Genomic DNA, 18,163 nt, shown 5'->3' on the forward strand with positions numbered 1-18,163 from the left:
AAGCATCGGAGGGTGCATTGAATGAAATAACACAAAAAAACATTTCGGCAATGGCAATTATATCGTAAAAAACACCGTGAGCGCAGGCCCAGCCCAAAAAAATGAGGGAAATAGAATACGTTTATAGAATGAGATAGATTCAGAGAAATCAGGATGAACAAAAACAATGTTGGCGGGTCGAGTAACAAGATAGTAAACATGTAGGAATGGATGGAGCCATTGAAAAAAGACATCAGCGATGCAAATAAGGCAATTCCTGAAGAAGCACACCTCCAAGAAGTAGATGTTAAACTATTACATATGTGGGGGCTAAACAAAGGCTCACAAGATGTTGAGCTAGCAGACATTCAACCGACGTCTACAGATGCGAAAAGCACTTCTCAACAGGTAGATAGAAGACTACGCCAATCAGCTCCCAAGATAAAACTGGGACAGCACATACAACAGAATGGATCCGCAAATGGGAAAAGCCGAACCTGGAACATCTTCGGTCATCTCATTGATCCTCAGTAATGTAAGACTGCCCCGTCACAAAGCCTTAGCAAGAGCATACAAGGATATACATACGCAGACGACGACCTATTTAAAGAAATTAAGCACAGGTACATCATTGGGTACCCAAAAATAGATAACAATCATAGGAATGGCTGCTTAACCCAGCATTGGAGCAACCGATCACAATAGCACAAGTTAGGGATGCCATACCACATCTCAAGAAAAGATCTGGCTCTAGACCCGACAGGCATAACGAAGAAAATATTTAGATACCTGGATAACGACCTTATTTCAGCATTAACACAATATATGAGTCAGGTATGGGAGACAGGCTGCATACCGAAGTCATGGAAAATTGCCAATATTTTCTTCATACCCAAACCAGAAAAAAACTGTACTAGAGAATTTGAAAACAATATCACTCACCGCCTGTTTGAAAAAACTGCTGGAAGAAGTTATCCTAAAAAGGGTGAATAGATGTAAGCAGGACAAAGATTGTATCCGCATACTGTGATAGGATTTAGAGCCAACCTGTAAACACATGACGTACTACTAAAACTTCAGCATCAAGTTGGAAATGGCTACGGCAGCTCACCCGAAGATACCAGAGCCATCCTAGGACTGGACCTAACCAAAGAATTTGATCAAGTTCGACACAAGACCACTCTACAAAACATTGAAAAATTGGGATTCGGCGACAGAACAAACGACTATGTAGCAAACTTCCGAGCAGTCATAACGGCACAACTACGAGCCGGAAGCATAGAATAACAGGATTGAATAGGAGAAAAAGGTACAGCGCAAGTCTCCGTGCTCTCTCCCTTCCTATTCAACATCGCTGTGGTAAGACTACCGGAAGAATTAAGCAAGATCGAAAGCCTACACCATACTATCTATGCCCACGACCTCATACTCTGGGTAACTGGGGCCGTGATCCAAGACAACTTTACAGACAGCTATCGATGTGGTAAAATCGTATGTGCAATCTAGACGACTAGGACATTCCCCAGAGAAATCTGAGCCCTTACTGTACATGCCAGGCACAAATACACTGAAAGCTCAAAAGACCCCATGGATAGAGCTCAGAACGCCCGGCAAGCCTATACCAGCAGTGTCCACGATCAAGGTGCTAGGACTCAAGATTTAGGATAATGCGTACAATACGGAAGCCATAAAGCCATCAAGAGCGGGCTGTAGACAACAAGACTGATATCATGGGTGGCAAACATACACCAGGCACTCCAAAAATCAAACTTAATCATACTGATACAACCTTTATCCTCTCCAGGGTGGTATATGCCACGCCCTACTTACCACTAAGGACGGATGAAAGAACCAAGATGAATAACATGATTCGTAAAGCTGACGAGCAAGCCATGGGTATGCCCATTATGACACCCAATAATAGCCTCCACGCACTCGGCCTGCATGACACACTAAGCGAGTTAAAAGAGGCCCAGCAGACATCGCAGCTCGAACAACTTACCAAGAGCCACACACGAAGACACAGGCTAAGAAAACTCAACATTGGCTACGACGCCCAACGCGTATGCAAACAAGAAATCCATCCTGAAATCCGGACACAAATCTATATCCCTCCGCTACCCCGTAATATGCACCCAACTCAAAATCAAGGAAGAAGAATGGAAATAGCCAACGCCCTCCATAAAAGCTTCCGAAACCTTCCCGTGGCCGTCTATGTAGGTGCTGCAGATTACACTAATCAGGCAGCCACGGCAGCAAGGAGAACACCTGACCTCAGGAACAGTACTTTGCACCACGACAGAGATTGGAGAAGCAGCAGACCTATCCTTGGTCATCGTCTCGACCCAAGCTAAGTTCATAGCTAGCGACTCCAAGACGGCGATAAGCCATTTCGCTAAAGGGCACAATTCCAACACCGCACTAAACGTACGCAACAGCAACGGCACAGCCAACATCAGAAACATTCAACAAGTTTAGGACCCAGCACACTCTGGTCTACCGGGAAATGTGAACGCTGACCAGATAGCCCAAAGACTCGCACACCAGGCTACCTCTAATGAAACCACGGAGCCATTCACTCACCACCGAGGCAGAGCAGACAGAGATCCTGCGGTAACCTATAGAGAAATACTTTATCATTGGAGATAAGGCAGACATTACTATTCGGAAGCGCACAAAACCCTCAAAAAGCAGCAGGCCACAGCTTGGATATGGATTCAAAATTGACGTATCCAAACCCAGTCTTACATAGCTATAACTAACCAGCCATACAAGACCACAAGTGCAAACACTGCAAGCAGAGATCGAATTCAGCACACATCACCTGGTCCTGCTCCAAAACACATTAAACTGATCACAAACCACTCGCCATAAACACACCCGCGCAATGGGAGGCAGCCTTGCTCAGCTCGGAAGATTACATCTAGCTACACGTAGTCCGTATGGCCGAAGCCGCCGCCAGGGACCAAGGACTCCTGGCTGATGGCTGAGGGGGAATCGGCGGGGACTCTCACGTCCCACGCTCCAAACCCTTTACGAGACAATAATAAAGGTTTTTTTTCCTTTCTCTTGTTTACGCCTCGCGCTAGAGAGCTTCGTGCGTCAAATACAATACACTTTACAGCAATGCTGTATACCTGTACGCCCCACCGGTTTCATCTCCCTTCGCAAAAACGCCAAGCCGCCAATAATACACTTATACACTGCATGCTTCACCCCTCGCTAGATCTGGCGTTAGTTCATCGAACACTGCCTGGCTTCCGTAGTAGTGCTGCTTAGTTCTTTTTTATTATTAAAATCTGAGCCCTAGCGAAGATGAAGCACTTGCGGAGTGACGTGAGGCCAAAATCATGTCGGTGCATTTTTATAATGTTATTCGTTGTAATGCAGTGTCACAGTGCAAAACTGCTGGAATATTTTTGAGGGGTGGAGGGTGGAGGGGAAGAGTTCAAGGGGAAAGGGCCAGCCTTGAGTGAGTAAATAAAGCTTTTTGCGTGTTGTTGAACTGAGAATGCCACCCACCTGCCCATTTCCTCTTTTGCCCATTAAAATGGTTTTCCTATTCCTCCTCGTTTCTCTCTCTCTTCTTCTTCTCCTAGCATAAAGAAAAATTGTGCACCCTTCCGTCTAACGACGACGATGGTTGACCACGAAGCTTCCTCGTGACGAATTCTTTTGTGGTTGCCTGAGTTTGGACTGTGTTTTCACTTTGTCGAAATGGAGCGATCGGCAATAAAAAAACAAATGGTGCAATCGGAAAGACGCCGGCTGAATAACGTGAGGGACCCAGTTCCGATTCGCACCGCTGAACAGTTTTTTTTTACTTCACCTACGGTTGTTCATCATCATCGTCAGAATTGTTCTTCCCTGCAGAGCGTTTTCGCTTTACTGACCTCACCAGTGAGAACATTAAAGCTTTGCTTTAATAGATATTTCAGTATTATCCGTTTGTTGAAATTACGGGGAAAGATTTTCCTTCAGGTTCAGCTTCGGCATTCTCGCAAACAGAGACTGATCTTACACATCTCCTTACGTCTGCAGACGCGTACGTTAGCGGAGTAATGCCGGTGGGTTTCTAGAAATCGTAAAATATCAGGTTTTTATTCTTGGAATTTTATTTTGTTACAGAGTGGTGTAGCCACATGTACTTTCTATTGTCCCTCGACTTGGGTAGTTTTTAAGAATGGTAGCCCAGGTCGAGTTATACCTCATGACTGAAGTTTAATAAAGAAGACTTGATGATTAACACTGTCATGAGCTTTATGAGGTCTAACAAAATAGATCCCACTATGTTTTACGAACCTGTGGATTTTGTAGTAGTCAGTCCGAAACAGCACAGGTAGATGAGTAGAACTTCTCTTTCGGTAACCGAGTTGTTTATTTTAAGCACACTAAACCTGACAAATTGTCATTCATGTAGAGTTAACAACCAATTTTGTAACTCGTACGTCAGAACAGAAAGGAAGCGACCCGCTGCGGTGGTTCAGTGGCAAAGCGTTGGGCTGCTGAGCAGGAGGTCGTGGGTTCGATTCCCAGGCGCGGCAGCCGCTTTTCTGATGGAGGCCAAACGCAAAAATGCCCATGTGTTCGAAATTTCGGCGCACGTTAAAGATCCCCAAGTGGTCAAATTAATCCGGAGCCATCCACTATGGCGTGCGTTATTGCCTGCGTTGCGTTGGCGCGTTAAACCCTACAATCAATCAACAAATCAATGAATGAATGAATGAAAATGAATGAATGAATGAATGAATCAATCAATCAATCAATAAATCAATGAATCAATGAGTCAATCAGAAAGGAATTGAAATTCGCCTGTATCTACCAACTGTTTACTTTCGCATGTCTTAAAATAAGGATGTGCAACCGCTTTTTTTAAAGTAAGGGGACCCGTGTTTATGCATAAGGTTGATGATATGACAGAGTTCTGGGAACTAATTGGGCAGCAAGTTTATATGTATTAGACAAATTCCAACTAATCCAGGCCCTCTATTTTGATTGGCAGTCATAGAAAAAAACTTTATTCCTGTTTTTGGGGAAAGAATCACTGCTTGGTATGGCCCAGAGGAATATGCGACTGCGCATGAGGATGGTGATTGGTGTAATGGAAGAAAGAAGCGTAGTCCAATGAAGCACTACAAATTACTTCGGGGTCGAAGGCGGTGGAACTATTATAGGTAATTTTGGTTAGATGGACATCAGCAGGTGTCTTGTGACGGAAAGAGTTGATAAGCTGCCACGGCTTGTTGGAGTTGTTCCTGGTCTCGTAAAATTCATTTTCCTAGTAGTTTTTGCCTTGTATATGCAAAGTATTCATTAGGCTGTAATAGGTGTAATAACGTTTAGCTACTCCCGTATTAAAGGGCTGATGGTTAATAAGGTACATGTTTTCTTTCCTAAGGTACATGTTTTCTTTCCTAAATCCAGAGCATGTGCGACTAGTATGTTTTACTTTTGACAGAAGGCGTGTTAACTCAAAAGGCGAGTAAAACTGAGGAGCAGAATTTATAATGCCGCTTTACATTCGAAGTTAGACATAAATGGCACACCCATTTTTACAGATGGTCTGGTTAAAGGAATAAAATATAAAAAGTGATGTAAAGTGGATGGTATTTTGTATGTGGGCTATATTTTTGAATGCAATAAAAAAGAAAAAAATGGGTGATGTCAGTGTCAAAATCCCAAAACACGGTTCCGGTGATATGGTGGATAACACGTGATGAACGAGTGGTCTGGCGTGGTGAGGTAGTAAGACACTCAATGAGAGATTTGAAAAGAAATATAGTAATAAAATTACTGTAACTCGTCAAAGCGCTTTCAGTGTCATGAAACAAAATGTAAACCTAAACGAACGGAAGTACGTTCTTATTTTCAAAACGTAGGTTTGATATCTTCTTCAGACGATGCAACAAATCGCCAAGGGAAGACAATGGTGAGCGATACATGCAACCAGGTAACTTCTGTTCATTTTTAAGGAAGGAGCGGTCAAACTCTCCCCCCTTTGACTGGCAATGATTTACATTAACTACCATATGATGTGTGCGCGTTAAAGCGACGTCTCAGAGAAGTAAAATCGCGAAACTCGTATGACTATCAGATTACAACGACAACATTGAGCGTGGTAAGAAACCAGTCATGTTGTCTGGCTCAGAAAGACAAGCCTGTGATATGCAGATGAAATTGAAGGAATGCTCACCTGAGAAAATAAAGATATTGATCGCATCTATATAGGGCTCCTGCTCTGGAGTTATGGTGACATGCAGCGCCCCCCGTGTCCGACGCGTCTGGGTAGCACACAGGCAGATGACCCTCACCGCTCTCCATGTGTTTTCAATTACAAGCCAGTGCGAAAGTTGGTTGGACCTAATTTATTCACGTTGTGGTGCGTGTGAATGACTGCATCATAAATAAAATAGTCCTTAAAATAGTTCAGGAGAATTCCAACTGTGGTGTATCACCGAATAAGGCGTTGTGCTGCTGAGCACGAGGTCGCGGGTTCGTTTCCCGGCAGCGGCGGCTGCTTTTTTTATGGAGGCGAAGAGCAAAAACCCCAGTGTGTACGAGATTTCAACCCACGTAAAGATCCTCAGGTGGTCAAAATTAATCCGCGGCATTCCTCTACGGCGCGCCCCTACGCCTGCGTTGCGTCGGCGCGTAAATCGTAAAATCAAATGAAATCAATCAGTCAATCAGTTGCAGAGGCTGCAAAAAATATTATCGGCTACATGCCGATTTATCGAAGTTCTTTTGAGCGAGCTGCCCCGATTGTCGGGACGGTGGTCAGTATCGCCAGGTCGGGTGGTCTAACGGGGTAGTTTCAGATTAATGGCAGAGGCCTTTGCCCTGCAGTTGGCGTAGATAGGCTGGTGATGATAATGACGAATTTACGAACGCCAGGGTAAATGTATACTAGCGATAGGGTGAGGCAATAGCGGCAAATAAACAAATTAAGCGCAATAAAAGGACGCGAAACACGCGCCGAATGCCAACGTCCGCTCTGCAGAGATGTGCACTACTATATTTACATAACACAACACCGCCGCATACACGTTGCGTGGCCCCAATGTTTACACACAATGTTTAATGACTGTGTTGGATATGTTCTACTGCAGGGGTCGGCAACCAATGGCCCCCTGGATGAGTGTGGCCCACGGGCTAAATAGGCCCGCAGGGCTGTATTATGCGGCCCGCAGCAGCACGTTGGAACACAGCCCTCCCCCTCCCACTAAAAATCTCAACATCGACCTGCCAGTTTTGATCTCATATGTGGTTAGACAGCGAGACAAGAGCACAGAAGTGATCTCGTCCAGTTGCATTGTCCCCCATCGTCACACTGGGCCTGAGTTTTGCCAATTATTGTCAAATAATATTGGCAATTCACTGAATTGTTTTCTTTGCCGTCAAAGTCCACTCCCCCTCCAACACTAGTTGCCATCCACCCCTACGCCGTGCCGGGTTCATGCAACTCCGCCCTAGACCTGAAAACGTTGCCGAGCCCTAGTTTATTGAGTGCCGACTGAGTATAGGATGCAGCAGCGTAACAAAACAAAGTGAGAGCAAACAAGCAAACAGCGCGGCCATTCAGTTAGCAAGAAGACTTTGTTTCATGGCCACGAATATCGGAAACATAAAACAGATTTCACGCTTCTGACGATCGCTCCGTTTTGCCAGTGAGCCACGCAATAAAAATGTGCAGAGACATCTACGTTTGCATCCTATATTGCAACGCGCGATAGCAATACTTCGACTCACGCGGAGCGTGTTCTTACGCAGCTGCTGCATTTCCGATCTATGCTTCATGAGCACGAAAGGTTATCGCAACAAAAGCCTAGCAACCAGGGTATTTAATCGTCGTGTCCCAAGAGAGACAAAGGCTCTCTGAGCTTCTAGGGCTTAAAATGGGGGCGTGAACGGTTGCAAATGCGAGGTGTTGGTGAGTTTGAAGAGGAGGAGTCGGTGTCACTGTCAAATTGTTTACTCTGTGACGTCTAGACCGGGCTGAACAATATTGCTTTTTTAAAGAGAGAGAACCAGGGAGAGAGAGAGAGAGAGAGAGAGAGAGAGAGAGAGAGAGAGAGATAGATAGATAGATAGATAGATAGATAGATAGATATAGAGAGAGAGAGGGAAAGAGAGGGAGAGAGAGAGGGCGATACTTTTGTTAAGGCAGAAATAGTTCTGGTTTAGAAAAATGGGGCAACGAGAACGTTGTTAGCTCAATGGGGGAACCTAAGCCTACGGCACCAGATGCACCAGCTCCTTTTCTTGCCCTCTCAATCAAGATCAGCACTCAACATCAGCTCGCGCTGACCGTGAGGTAACGAGCTGGTTCAATCTGCCTGCCATCCCTCGAAGAAGTGGAATGTGTTATGTCATTTGTTCTCCCCTGCCTATAGCCTTGTGGATGGCTAGGTTGCGCGCAAGAGTGTGGATGTTTCCTCTGTTTTAGCAGAGTTCTACGTTTAAGTCATATGTTCCCGCCGAACTTGTTAACGCACCTGGATTTTTAGATAACTGTGTTAATTTATCATTCACAATGTTTGTGATTATTCGGCATTGACACCTCGTTGTAGCAAGGGGAAAGACTTTGTTTCTAGGCATAGGATAAGGATTCCTTCTTAACGTTTTTCGAAGACCACAGTGTGGTAGTCGTGGTCACAACAAGCAATGTATCTGAGTAGGTGGGCCTCTTGCATGGTGCATTGTTCGCTTCCAGACCATTGGATCCGGCTGTCCAGCTGACGTTGTTAACTATCGGCATTATCGATGGGAATATCGTACCAAAGCGCTTGATATTCTGCCTCCATAAAGCTGTATAATGCCCTTTAGGACTCTGTTATGACGTTACGCTTCTATTTCATAATTCCGCTACTCAGATAGCCAACTGGGAGGCTCTAACTTCCCTTTTGTTCCTGTATGTTGGAGGGTCGTGCAGTCACAGACATTGTAGGAGCAATCAACTTTCGTACAACCCGAAATAGGTGTATACTTAAGCGTCATGATATTGAATTTCACCCATCATGCACTTGAGCCTGCCATACTGCCCCTTCTTGTGTAGGATTGTATCCACATTTTTGGTATAGAAGGATTTTTATGCAGGGTCGCGGGATCGGTCCAAGTCTATCAAGGCGTGCAGTGGTTTCCTTTCACAGGGGGGGGTGCTTGTCATTTCTTCTCTGTTTGGAGGTACCTGTATGTCTTCAAAGGGGGTATGATTGCCCGTCCTCACTTTGGTTTTACTTCAGCTATCTAGAAGCTAGGAAAGGGGTTTCTCCGATTTTTTTATACGCGTTAGGAAGACACGAGTTGAGGACCTATTCACCATCAATATCAACAACATCATGTTTAGGACGACTGCAGCGTGAAGGCCTCTGCGTTTGACCTTCACCCGCTGTTGTACGGCGCTTCCCGAGTGCATTCTGTTTTCCGAAATTCTTTTTCCACCCCTCCATTGAGTAAATGGCCGCCCCGTCCTTCTATACCCATCTATGTATGTTCATTATTTTACCCTTGTGGTAGACCCTCTGCTAGTTCGTCTCACGGTCAAAATTGTGTGGTTGAGAACTGCCCGATTTGCGGTCCTCATAAATAGTATTTTTTTCACTTGCTTTGTCCTGGGTAAATTTGTGGTACGGCAGCCTCAGTACTATTCTGGTCATGATGAGTGGCTGCCCGAGTTTTCTCGCTTCTTTTCTCTTTTTATGCTCTTCGATTGGTTGGACGTTTTACTTCTGGGGAATATTTGGTAAAGATTTTCTGTTTTTGGCGCTTGTGAGCTAAACCACCCTCTGGTCTAGAACAGCGTCGAACATTCTAACGTGACGGTTCCCAGGATGGACATTCGTGCCTATTTTTAGGGTAACTTTTATCTTGGCCGCGTGAGGCCATCTGTCCTTTACCAAACCAAGCTTTCAGCGGAGACGTCAATGCGGGAATATTGAAAAGTATTTTGAATACTTATGGTATTAGACGCAATATAGTGGGCTTTAGTTTGGCTATTTTCGGCTTATAATTTATGCCTTCCTTGATTTCTGAGAGACCAGCGTTAACCCCTTGTCCCCTGTTTTAGTTACGTCACCCACTGTTGGTGCCGGCATAAGTCCGGGAGGAATACACGGCGCGCTGGCTCAGTGGGTGCTGAGCCCAAGCACGTTGGCGAAATTCCCTGCCGCGGAGGCCGTTTTTCATATCGAAGCATAAAATAAAAACGCCTGTTTGTTTAGATTTTGGCGGACATTAAAGATCCTAAAGTGGTGAAAATTCTTCCGAAGACTTCCACAACGACATGCCTCGTAGCCCACAAGCCGCCGTGGGCATTAATTACCGGAAATTTATAGTTTTGATCTTGTGGTGGAAACACTTTGGTGTAATGGCGTAAGTTGCGAGCACGGCAAGAGACCATGTCTGCCGAGCATGCTACCACCCACTTGGTATAGAACTAACTTCACCGCGGAGGCGCGGCACCTGGTAAAAACGCGTGCCCTTTCTGTCGTATCTGACGTTGTATCATTATCCTCCTTTCCAAACTTCTGTTGCCGTGGCGCCAGATTACAGGTAGAGCGGAGCCCTCGAATTTTGCTGCCTCAGTCGTAGCTTCCGGGTGGTAGCAGTTACGTATTTACGTGGACGCCTGATGAGCACGGCTGATATCAGATGGCTAGAAGCCACGCGGGAATCGAAAAATGAGCCTAATAACGCTGTCGCGTTAAAAAGGCAAGCACACGCTGCACCACGTTTTCGCAACAGCGACACTGACCAGCAGTGTTTAACGAACGTGCACCCGCCGCGGTGGCTCAGTCGCTAAGGCGTTACGCTGCTGAGCACGAGGTTGCACATTCGATTCCCGGCCGTGGTGGCCGCTTTTGTGATGGTGGCCAAAAGCAAAAACGTCTGTGTGAACGAGATTTCGGCGGGCTTTAAGAATCCCCAGGTGGTCAAAATTATTCCGCAGCCATCCACTACGGCGCGTCTCATCGCCTGCGTTGCGTCGGCGCGTTAAACCCTACAATCAATAAATTTAATGATCGTGCACTTACAGGCGCGCAGTTGAGCAAAAGCGCGGCCCACTGCAGCCGACGATCCTGGGGTCCACCGCACTTGCTGATTTTAGGCACGATCATCGCCTATTGCGTTACTTTGTTTTCATCCGCTGCTGTTGACAAGGCATTGTTCAAAGTGTATTAGCTTGAACAAGAAGCTCTAACTTAAAATGCCACGTCACACGACCATCGGTGGATGAACCTGCTAGTGGCGGAGCGCCGTGCACACCTAGGCACTTTCGTCGACGTTGTAAACACATTTAGCGCTGCAAATCTTTTTTCCTGATGCCAATTTGATGGCCGGGAGAGATCGGACGCGTAGGAGATGGGCTGCAGACCATGTCGCAAAACAATCTGGAGTGCCGAGCTCATTCTGCTTCTGTGAACACAAGATCTTAGGGAACCTCCGCAGCTTTGTACTAGCCGGAAGTACTACCCGGATGTTGGTTATGCAGCGCCACCTGGGCAGCGAAGGAGCCCTATGTTTACGAAATGTACGCTCATTGAAGTGAATGAGGGAATATTTTATTTTGGTGATTTACGATCTCACGTTTTCTGAGTAAGCAAGGCAATGAAAGAAGCAAGTTTTATGAAGTTTACTTAAGGGAAGTGCAAAGAAAAAGCTTACAATACATCACATCAGGATTCGAAGATCAGAATCGGTCGATATAAAATACACTCTGATGTCTTCTTTGCGGGCTTTCATTTGAAAGTTTTTGGTGCAAAGGTGGTTTCACTCCGGTTTCATTTCTGAGCAGTAGTGCCTCTGAAGAAACCTTCATGTTGTCAAGAAGTAAATGGTAACACACACGGACTGGAATGTTAGTTCCGCACCAGAACACCCAATCCTGTCAGTGCGCAGTCTGGCGCTTGTAACCACCCTGATGAACTGGTATTTTATCATACGACAGAAAGCGAGCTACCATAGCCTATCGGCTTGACTTGGAACAAACATGGGCAAGCGCACTGATATCGGCTGGCAAGATGGGGCACTCGACAGCATGGCATATTTGTCTCAATATGGTTTCGCAATCTCTACCTAGCGATAATCTCTACCTAGCGCAATCTCTGCCTAGGTCTCAACATTATTAATTTTCGAATGCTGGTCGAGATCAGCTACACTTTTCTGAGCGTTTTATAGCGTGGCAAGAGCGCCTTTGCTCCATTGTGTCGAGTTATGCGCTCATAATTACAACTTTTTCACAAAGCGAAGCACGGTCACCCAGGGCAACATCTCGCAAATCGAATTTAACTCGATAGGCCAAATCATCCTTCATCGCAACATCTCGCAAATCGAATTTAACTCGATAGGCCAAATCATCCTTCATCGTGACCAACTTTTTATTCAATAGTTCCTGGAGAGATAAAATTTTTTTCGCCAGTTGTGCTAGAGTCCCAGGCGGCACAGAAAGTGTGTCTCAAGACCGGCCCGTCTATGGCCGCTTTCTGGCATGTCCGGCCAGCATCCAGGTTCTGGCCGCCATTGATCGTACGATAAACGGCCAACATTCGGCAACCAGCGCTTCGTTATTTTTTCGGCCGCCAGTGTTCAGACGCTCAACAGCAGCTGCCCGGGTGCCAGATATTCAGTTCATATTTGGCTGCCCATGTTAAGAAAGAGAACGGCCGAAATACGGCCTTGGGACATCCGTTTTTTCTTGTGGAAGCGGTGTTCAGCCGAAGCATGGCAAGCGACCGGCTACAGAATATCCTTATTCTTGTGGCAGTTGGTGTTCGAAAGGAGACCGGCCGGAGCGCGGCTGCCGCGCATCCGCTCTTTCAACGGTGAACCACGTGTCGGGAGGCAGAATATTCGTTTTTTTCGGGCAACCGGTGTTATAAAGAAGACCGGCCGACGTACGGATTCAGAATGCACGTTTTTCATTCGGATAGTGGTCCTAGGCCGAATTACGGCAAGCGAACTGCCGCAGAATATTTGGCAACCGGTGTTTAAGAGGAGGACAGCCTACGTAATGTCTGAGGTTATACGTCATTTTTTCGGAATGCGGTGTACAGCCGAACAACGGCACGCGTCAGGGCGCCGAGAATTCATGCACAGACGTGTTTGGAAGGAGACCGTGAAGAAAAAGCAGTTAAAAAGCCGAACGACGCAGACACGGTTGGAATTAGCTCGGTGTTCTTGCGTTTTAAATGAACGCGCTTCGTTTGTTAAGAAGTAATGAGTGCTGTAGGTGAACAGGCAAGGAGGAAGGACTCACTGGACATTACCAGGGAACCTTTTAGGCCATCGGAATGCCATTTATTGCCAAATGAATACTGTGCCACACCGACGGATGAGCTAAGCCTCGCCAGTCATAGCTGCTACCACGCCTCGCCCGCCGGCTTCGTCGACGCATCAGATCGAGGCTATTCGCACCCTCAAGAAATGGAGAGCATTGGAGACATCAACCCGGCAGAGATGTCCGACCCTAGGTGGCGATGGTTCATCAAAATAACCAGCCTTAAAGGGCGTCGAGCAAGCGGCCACCACGAAGGAGCTCAACCGGCGCCATGTCAAGGACTCGCCACCAAAGAAAAGCAAGGGCCCGTGAAAGCACAACTTTGCGGCTATTGTTCTTACAATATTACTGCGAAAAACAATGTTGAACTATTTTTTTTGGTGATAAACCTACAGGAGGCTAAGCTCGTGCATCGGCAGGCTCAACGTCGTTCCCTGCACTGTTACTTCATTGGTTTTCGGACTGCCTATTTAAAAACAATCGTTATTTTAAATTTGCGATAACAACACGGCTTTGACAGTGATGAAGCCTAGATGTTAATTTAGTTGCGGTGTTTGAAGGTGAGCTTAGCTACACTTCGGAAATGACTCATTTAGTTAAACATAATCTCCAGCATCCAAGCAAACACGCATTTTGTCACGTTTTTCTTGCCCAACGCAGCTTCTTGAGTTCACTCACGATTTGGCTCTAGCAATAGATAAGCTTAAAGTAGTTGACTGTACTTTCTTGTACTGCAAAAAAAGCATTTGGAGGTGTTCCATATCAGCTTCTTGTTTTTACATTGCGGGCTATAAACTGAATGAATCGGGTATTGCATGAATAGCCCAATACCTCTCTCGAAGACAGAAGTCGGTCGCTCTCAATGGTTGTTCGTCCGGATATGTTCCCGTGACCTCAGGAATTCCCCAAAGCTCAATCGCGGGCCCTCTTTTTTGTTTTATATATATATACGTTTTTACTATTCGCTCTAAATTTTTGTTCGAAATGTTCGGGACGGACAGTGTAGTTTACAGGACTATAGTGAATGAATGTGATTCCGAATACCTGCAGCATGATTCGAATTTATAACATCCTGGTGTTCTGATTAAGGAAAGTTGTGGAATGTTAAAAAGTGTTTTAACGTCACATTTACTAGAAAACATTCATTCCAAATGCGTAGTATACCGTAAATTACGTGTACCGTAAATTTTGCTGCTTTAAGAACGTCCGGGGAATATAAGTAACTAGGAGTTTATTTAACGGGTGGTTAGAGGTGAAATAGCCACGTTCACAACATAAAAGTTACTCCTGCACGTATTTCTGTATTTCCGAGAAAAATTTCAGCGATCCTCCATCTAGATAAAAGAACAACTTTATTTCGCTCATGTGTGCTCGATATTGTAGGACGGATGTGTTTTCTGGAATCCCTACACCAAAGAGCTGGTTGATACGCCCGAAAACATACACAATAGGGCAGTGCGATTCATATTAGGTAATTGGCACTGTCAACTTGGCACGAAGAAAAATAAAAGTAAACTTTAATGGTAAGACGTGAAAGATCACAGACGAAACCTCAGGTTGAAATTTTTTCGTAATATCTATCATTCGAAAAATGGAATAAAAATTGATTAGTATATCGAAGCCCCATTCTGCTTATCCCAAAGTGGGACGTCTACCTTAAAGCAAATTATTAACTTTCTTTTAAAGGTGACTGCTTGCGCAATTCATTTCATCTTAGATCAATATGAGAGTGTAATTATCTTCCACGTATGGTTATATCTACGGTTTGTAATGACAATATTCACCGCGCTTTTTACAATTATTTTGTTATTTGGTGTCAAATTTGATGCTTAGTGTTATGTATCATCTCCCTGCTGTAATGCATACAAAAGCGAAGCAGGTAACAAATAAATAAATAAATACATAACCGTGCGGAGCTGCAAGTTCGCCTCCGACGGTTTGAGAACCTTACACATTCAAACTTCACTAATAAAATATTTATTGTTTTATTCGTTGCAGTATGCAAGGTTTGCTGTATGAATAGTACCAATGCTATGTTATTGCTTTGAAACAAATTATGAAACTGTAGTCTTACGCCTTTCCTTGCGCGAACACAGAGGGATAAAACTGCAGCCACCTGAAGCAGGGCGTCATTCGCAATGCGTCTAGAATTTTTAGCGCAGTGCGACATTACAGGAACATTCTTCTGGGCTATTAGGCGGTGTGCACCTAACTCATGAAAACAACATGAAAAATAGATTGAAAATGAAAGTACTTGTTCGATCTCTCCTAGGATCAGCCCCGTGAAAGATCATCAGAAAAGTTAATCGAGTAGAAAATTTCTTTTCAAGAAAAATGGGCAGGAACTGGACATACTATTTGTGGGAAGGAAATTATATTGAATGCTCCTGAGTGTTTTGTGGTGTACCAAAACACTTCGTAAAGGCATTCGCGCCGGTTTTGTGTACAAGATAACTGGTAAAGCAACTGTTGTAAAAATAGTTTATTTAGTCTGAGCATGAAAGTGTTCAGGAAGATTGTCCTTAGAGAATATGGCTAAAAGAGAATGGCTATGGACCTTATTGGACCTTATTGGGCTATGGACCTTAGAGAATGGCTATGGACCTTATTGCCAGTTTTTTGTTCGCGTTTTTGATAATTGTTGAAGTTATTGCACAATGGAGCTCAAGATAACTCAGGCGTGGTCTGCCCGACATAACTCACTTTTTTATTTGGCTCCAGTCAGAGGGTTTTAAAATTTTTCTGAGACTCTGCAATATATGCATCGCACTCATCTTTGTCATAAAGAGCTGTTCGTCACAACGTTACGGTATGCTTTTTTTTAAGCGCAGGTAACTCTAAGCTAGGCTTCAGAGTGCGCGCACAGGCTCTTGATTACGTATCTTGTAGTCGAGCCTTCACGCGCTGAGCACTAGAATTCTGTACAAAGTTTTTCAAGGCCGAATATGAATAAAACAAAAGTTTTTCTTATGGTTATGACACTTCCTAATGCCAGAATTCAGCAGATTGCAAACCGTAATCTCGTGGTGACCGTGCATAGGTGCTACGGCCAAGGAGGTAACCGCATCATTACCAAACGCACGGCACAGCCCACGATGCTCACAAGATGTTGCTGCGCGTCACCGCCTCAGAGGATGCCTCGGACAACTTGAGAATACCTCCCTCCGACTGATGTTTTTGCCATACTTTCCTCCTCTTCTTTCCAACTCACTCCATCTCGTCTATCTTCGGAGCCCTCTTCGTTAGCTTGGTTGCACCGAGGCCGACGGCAACGCAAACCCACAGGAGCGTGCGCTTAAAATCTGCGCTATAAAACTTATATCAGATTTTACTACTAGTGGCTGGAATTTAACTGAATGTGTTGTATCGGTACACTTAGCCAAATGGCTAAGATGCATATTAAGAGAAACCTAGCTCTTAAAAAACAATACTAATGTAGCAGCAAATGGTCAAAAGGAATAATAAAGTGAGATAGAGCAGTGAGTGGGGCTGCTAATAGCTGCCACAAACTTCCAGCAGTTCCCTCAGAACCCCTGCGACTGACGTCACACGAAAGTCGTTCCACTTACTCTTTTCATTGCACATCCGGTTGGCATATCCTTGGGGCTCACGGGCTGCTCGTTCACCTTTTTCAAGCTCATGTGCAGTGTCGTGTTTCCGTGCTGGTCGCCTTTGTTTACATCTGCGCCAGCAAGCAGCAGTAGCTCCACAATCTTCCAATAGCCTTTTCGGGATGCGATAAGAAGCGGCGTCTCGTCATGTTTGGTGGGAAGGTCCACCACACCAGACTGCTGCATTTAAATAAAAAGCAATACAAATAACATTAAAAATAGGCATGAGCAAGGCGGGAAAGTGCTAGCCACACGTTTAACGTCTACGGCCGGCAGTTATATTCGTTTTTTGCACTACTTTGTATCAGTTATAAAGAGGAACTATTTTTCCGCACTAATTTATTCGTTGGACCCCTGCACAGCCGCGGCATGGGCGACAGAAAAGTGTCCCTGTGAATGAAAATTTACAGAGCTAGTGAGAAAGTTAATGTGCTCTCTTGTGAGAGCTGCCATCTCTATCAACGGCAACCATCAGGGAGTACAGCACTACGATGTTCTGTATTTTTCTGCTATTCTTGGTGAGTTTCAAATGAACGCAGTTAGAGGAGTATGCCTCAAGGTTTGTTGCTGTCCTGAGAAAGAAATTACAGAAAACAACAAAGCCTACCTACACGAAAGCTGGGTGGATGTCTTGGCGTGCGTTGCTTTTGTCAAGAGTTCCAAATTGAGAAAAAATGCATTTACGTAGCAACACAAACCACTCTATTTTAAACAGATTATCGTTACAGAAAAACATTACTTCTAAAGCCTCAGATTGTCATTAAGGAAGTCTTGTTGCTGGAGAATTTATAAATATATAGCGGCGTCTTATGCTCCGGCTGAATTCCAACTTTACCTTTATGCCGGAAGCCCGAGCAGAGAAGACACATCGTGCATTGGCTTTTGCTTCGATGGTCAGTTCTAGCGTTTTCTTCGCACTTTGACTATAATGAACAGTTTCCGTAGCTCTGTGAAGTTGGCCTGAGCAATTTGAAACCAGTTTTGACGCCATTACGCCACCCTATCATCAGATATCGGCCTTGGAAGACCGCACCACTGCGTCTACAGCACCTAGGCTTAACACCGCAACGGCGGCTATGACTGCAGCTGCCGCACCGGAGCACCCGGCGGGCGGCCAATCACCCTCGAAGGCGATGCAGAGCAACCAAGCAGTTAGCATGGAATACGACGAACTCAGCGGCTGAACGATCCAGCAGCCGGGCCCATGGAAACAAATATTAAACGCCCGACGCCGAGCCAAGCACCCCGACTACACATCTGTGGTTGCCCCATCGCAGCGCAAGCCTACCAGCCCTCC

At 45.2% G+C, this 18,163-nt stretch overlaps 1 protein-coding gene across 4 annotated transcripts in view; it reads right to left on the minus strand.

The window, feature by feature from the left end:
• LOC144147094 (uncharacterized) overlaps window positions 1-18,163 on the minus strand; it is a 228,279-nt gene that overhangs the window by 69,685 nt on the left and 140,431 nt on the right. For 3 of the 4 annotated variants that reach the window (XM_077679143.1, XM_077679146.1, XM_077679145.1), the window contains exon 14: window positions 16,825-17,046. In XM_077679143.1, the coding sequence (XP_077535269.1) occupies window positions 16,825-17,046 (222 nt within the window). The remainder of the gene's footprint in view (window positions 1-16,824; window positions 17,047-18,163) is intronic. The other variant, XM_077679144.1, reaches the window with a different exon arrangement.

This window comes from Haemaphysalis longicornis, unplaced genomic scaffold, assembly GCF_048455015.1.
Source record: "Haemaphysalis longicornis isolate Haplotype H1 unplaced genomic scaffold, Haemaphysalis longicornis Haplotype H1 scaffold_7, whole genome shotgun sequence".
Classification (NCBI taxonomy): Eukaryota; Metazoa; Arthropoda; class Arachnida; order Ixodida; family Ixodidae; genus Haemaphysalis; species Haemaphysalis longicornis.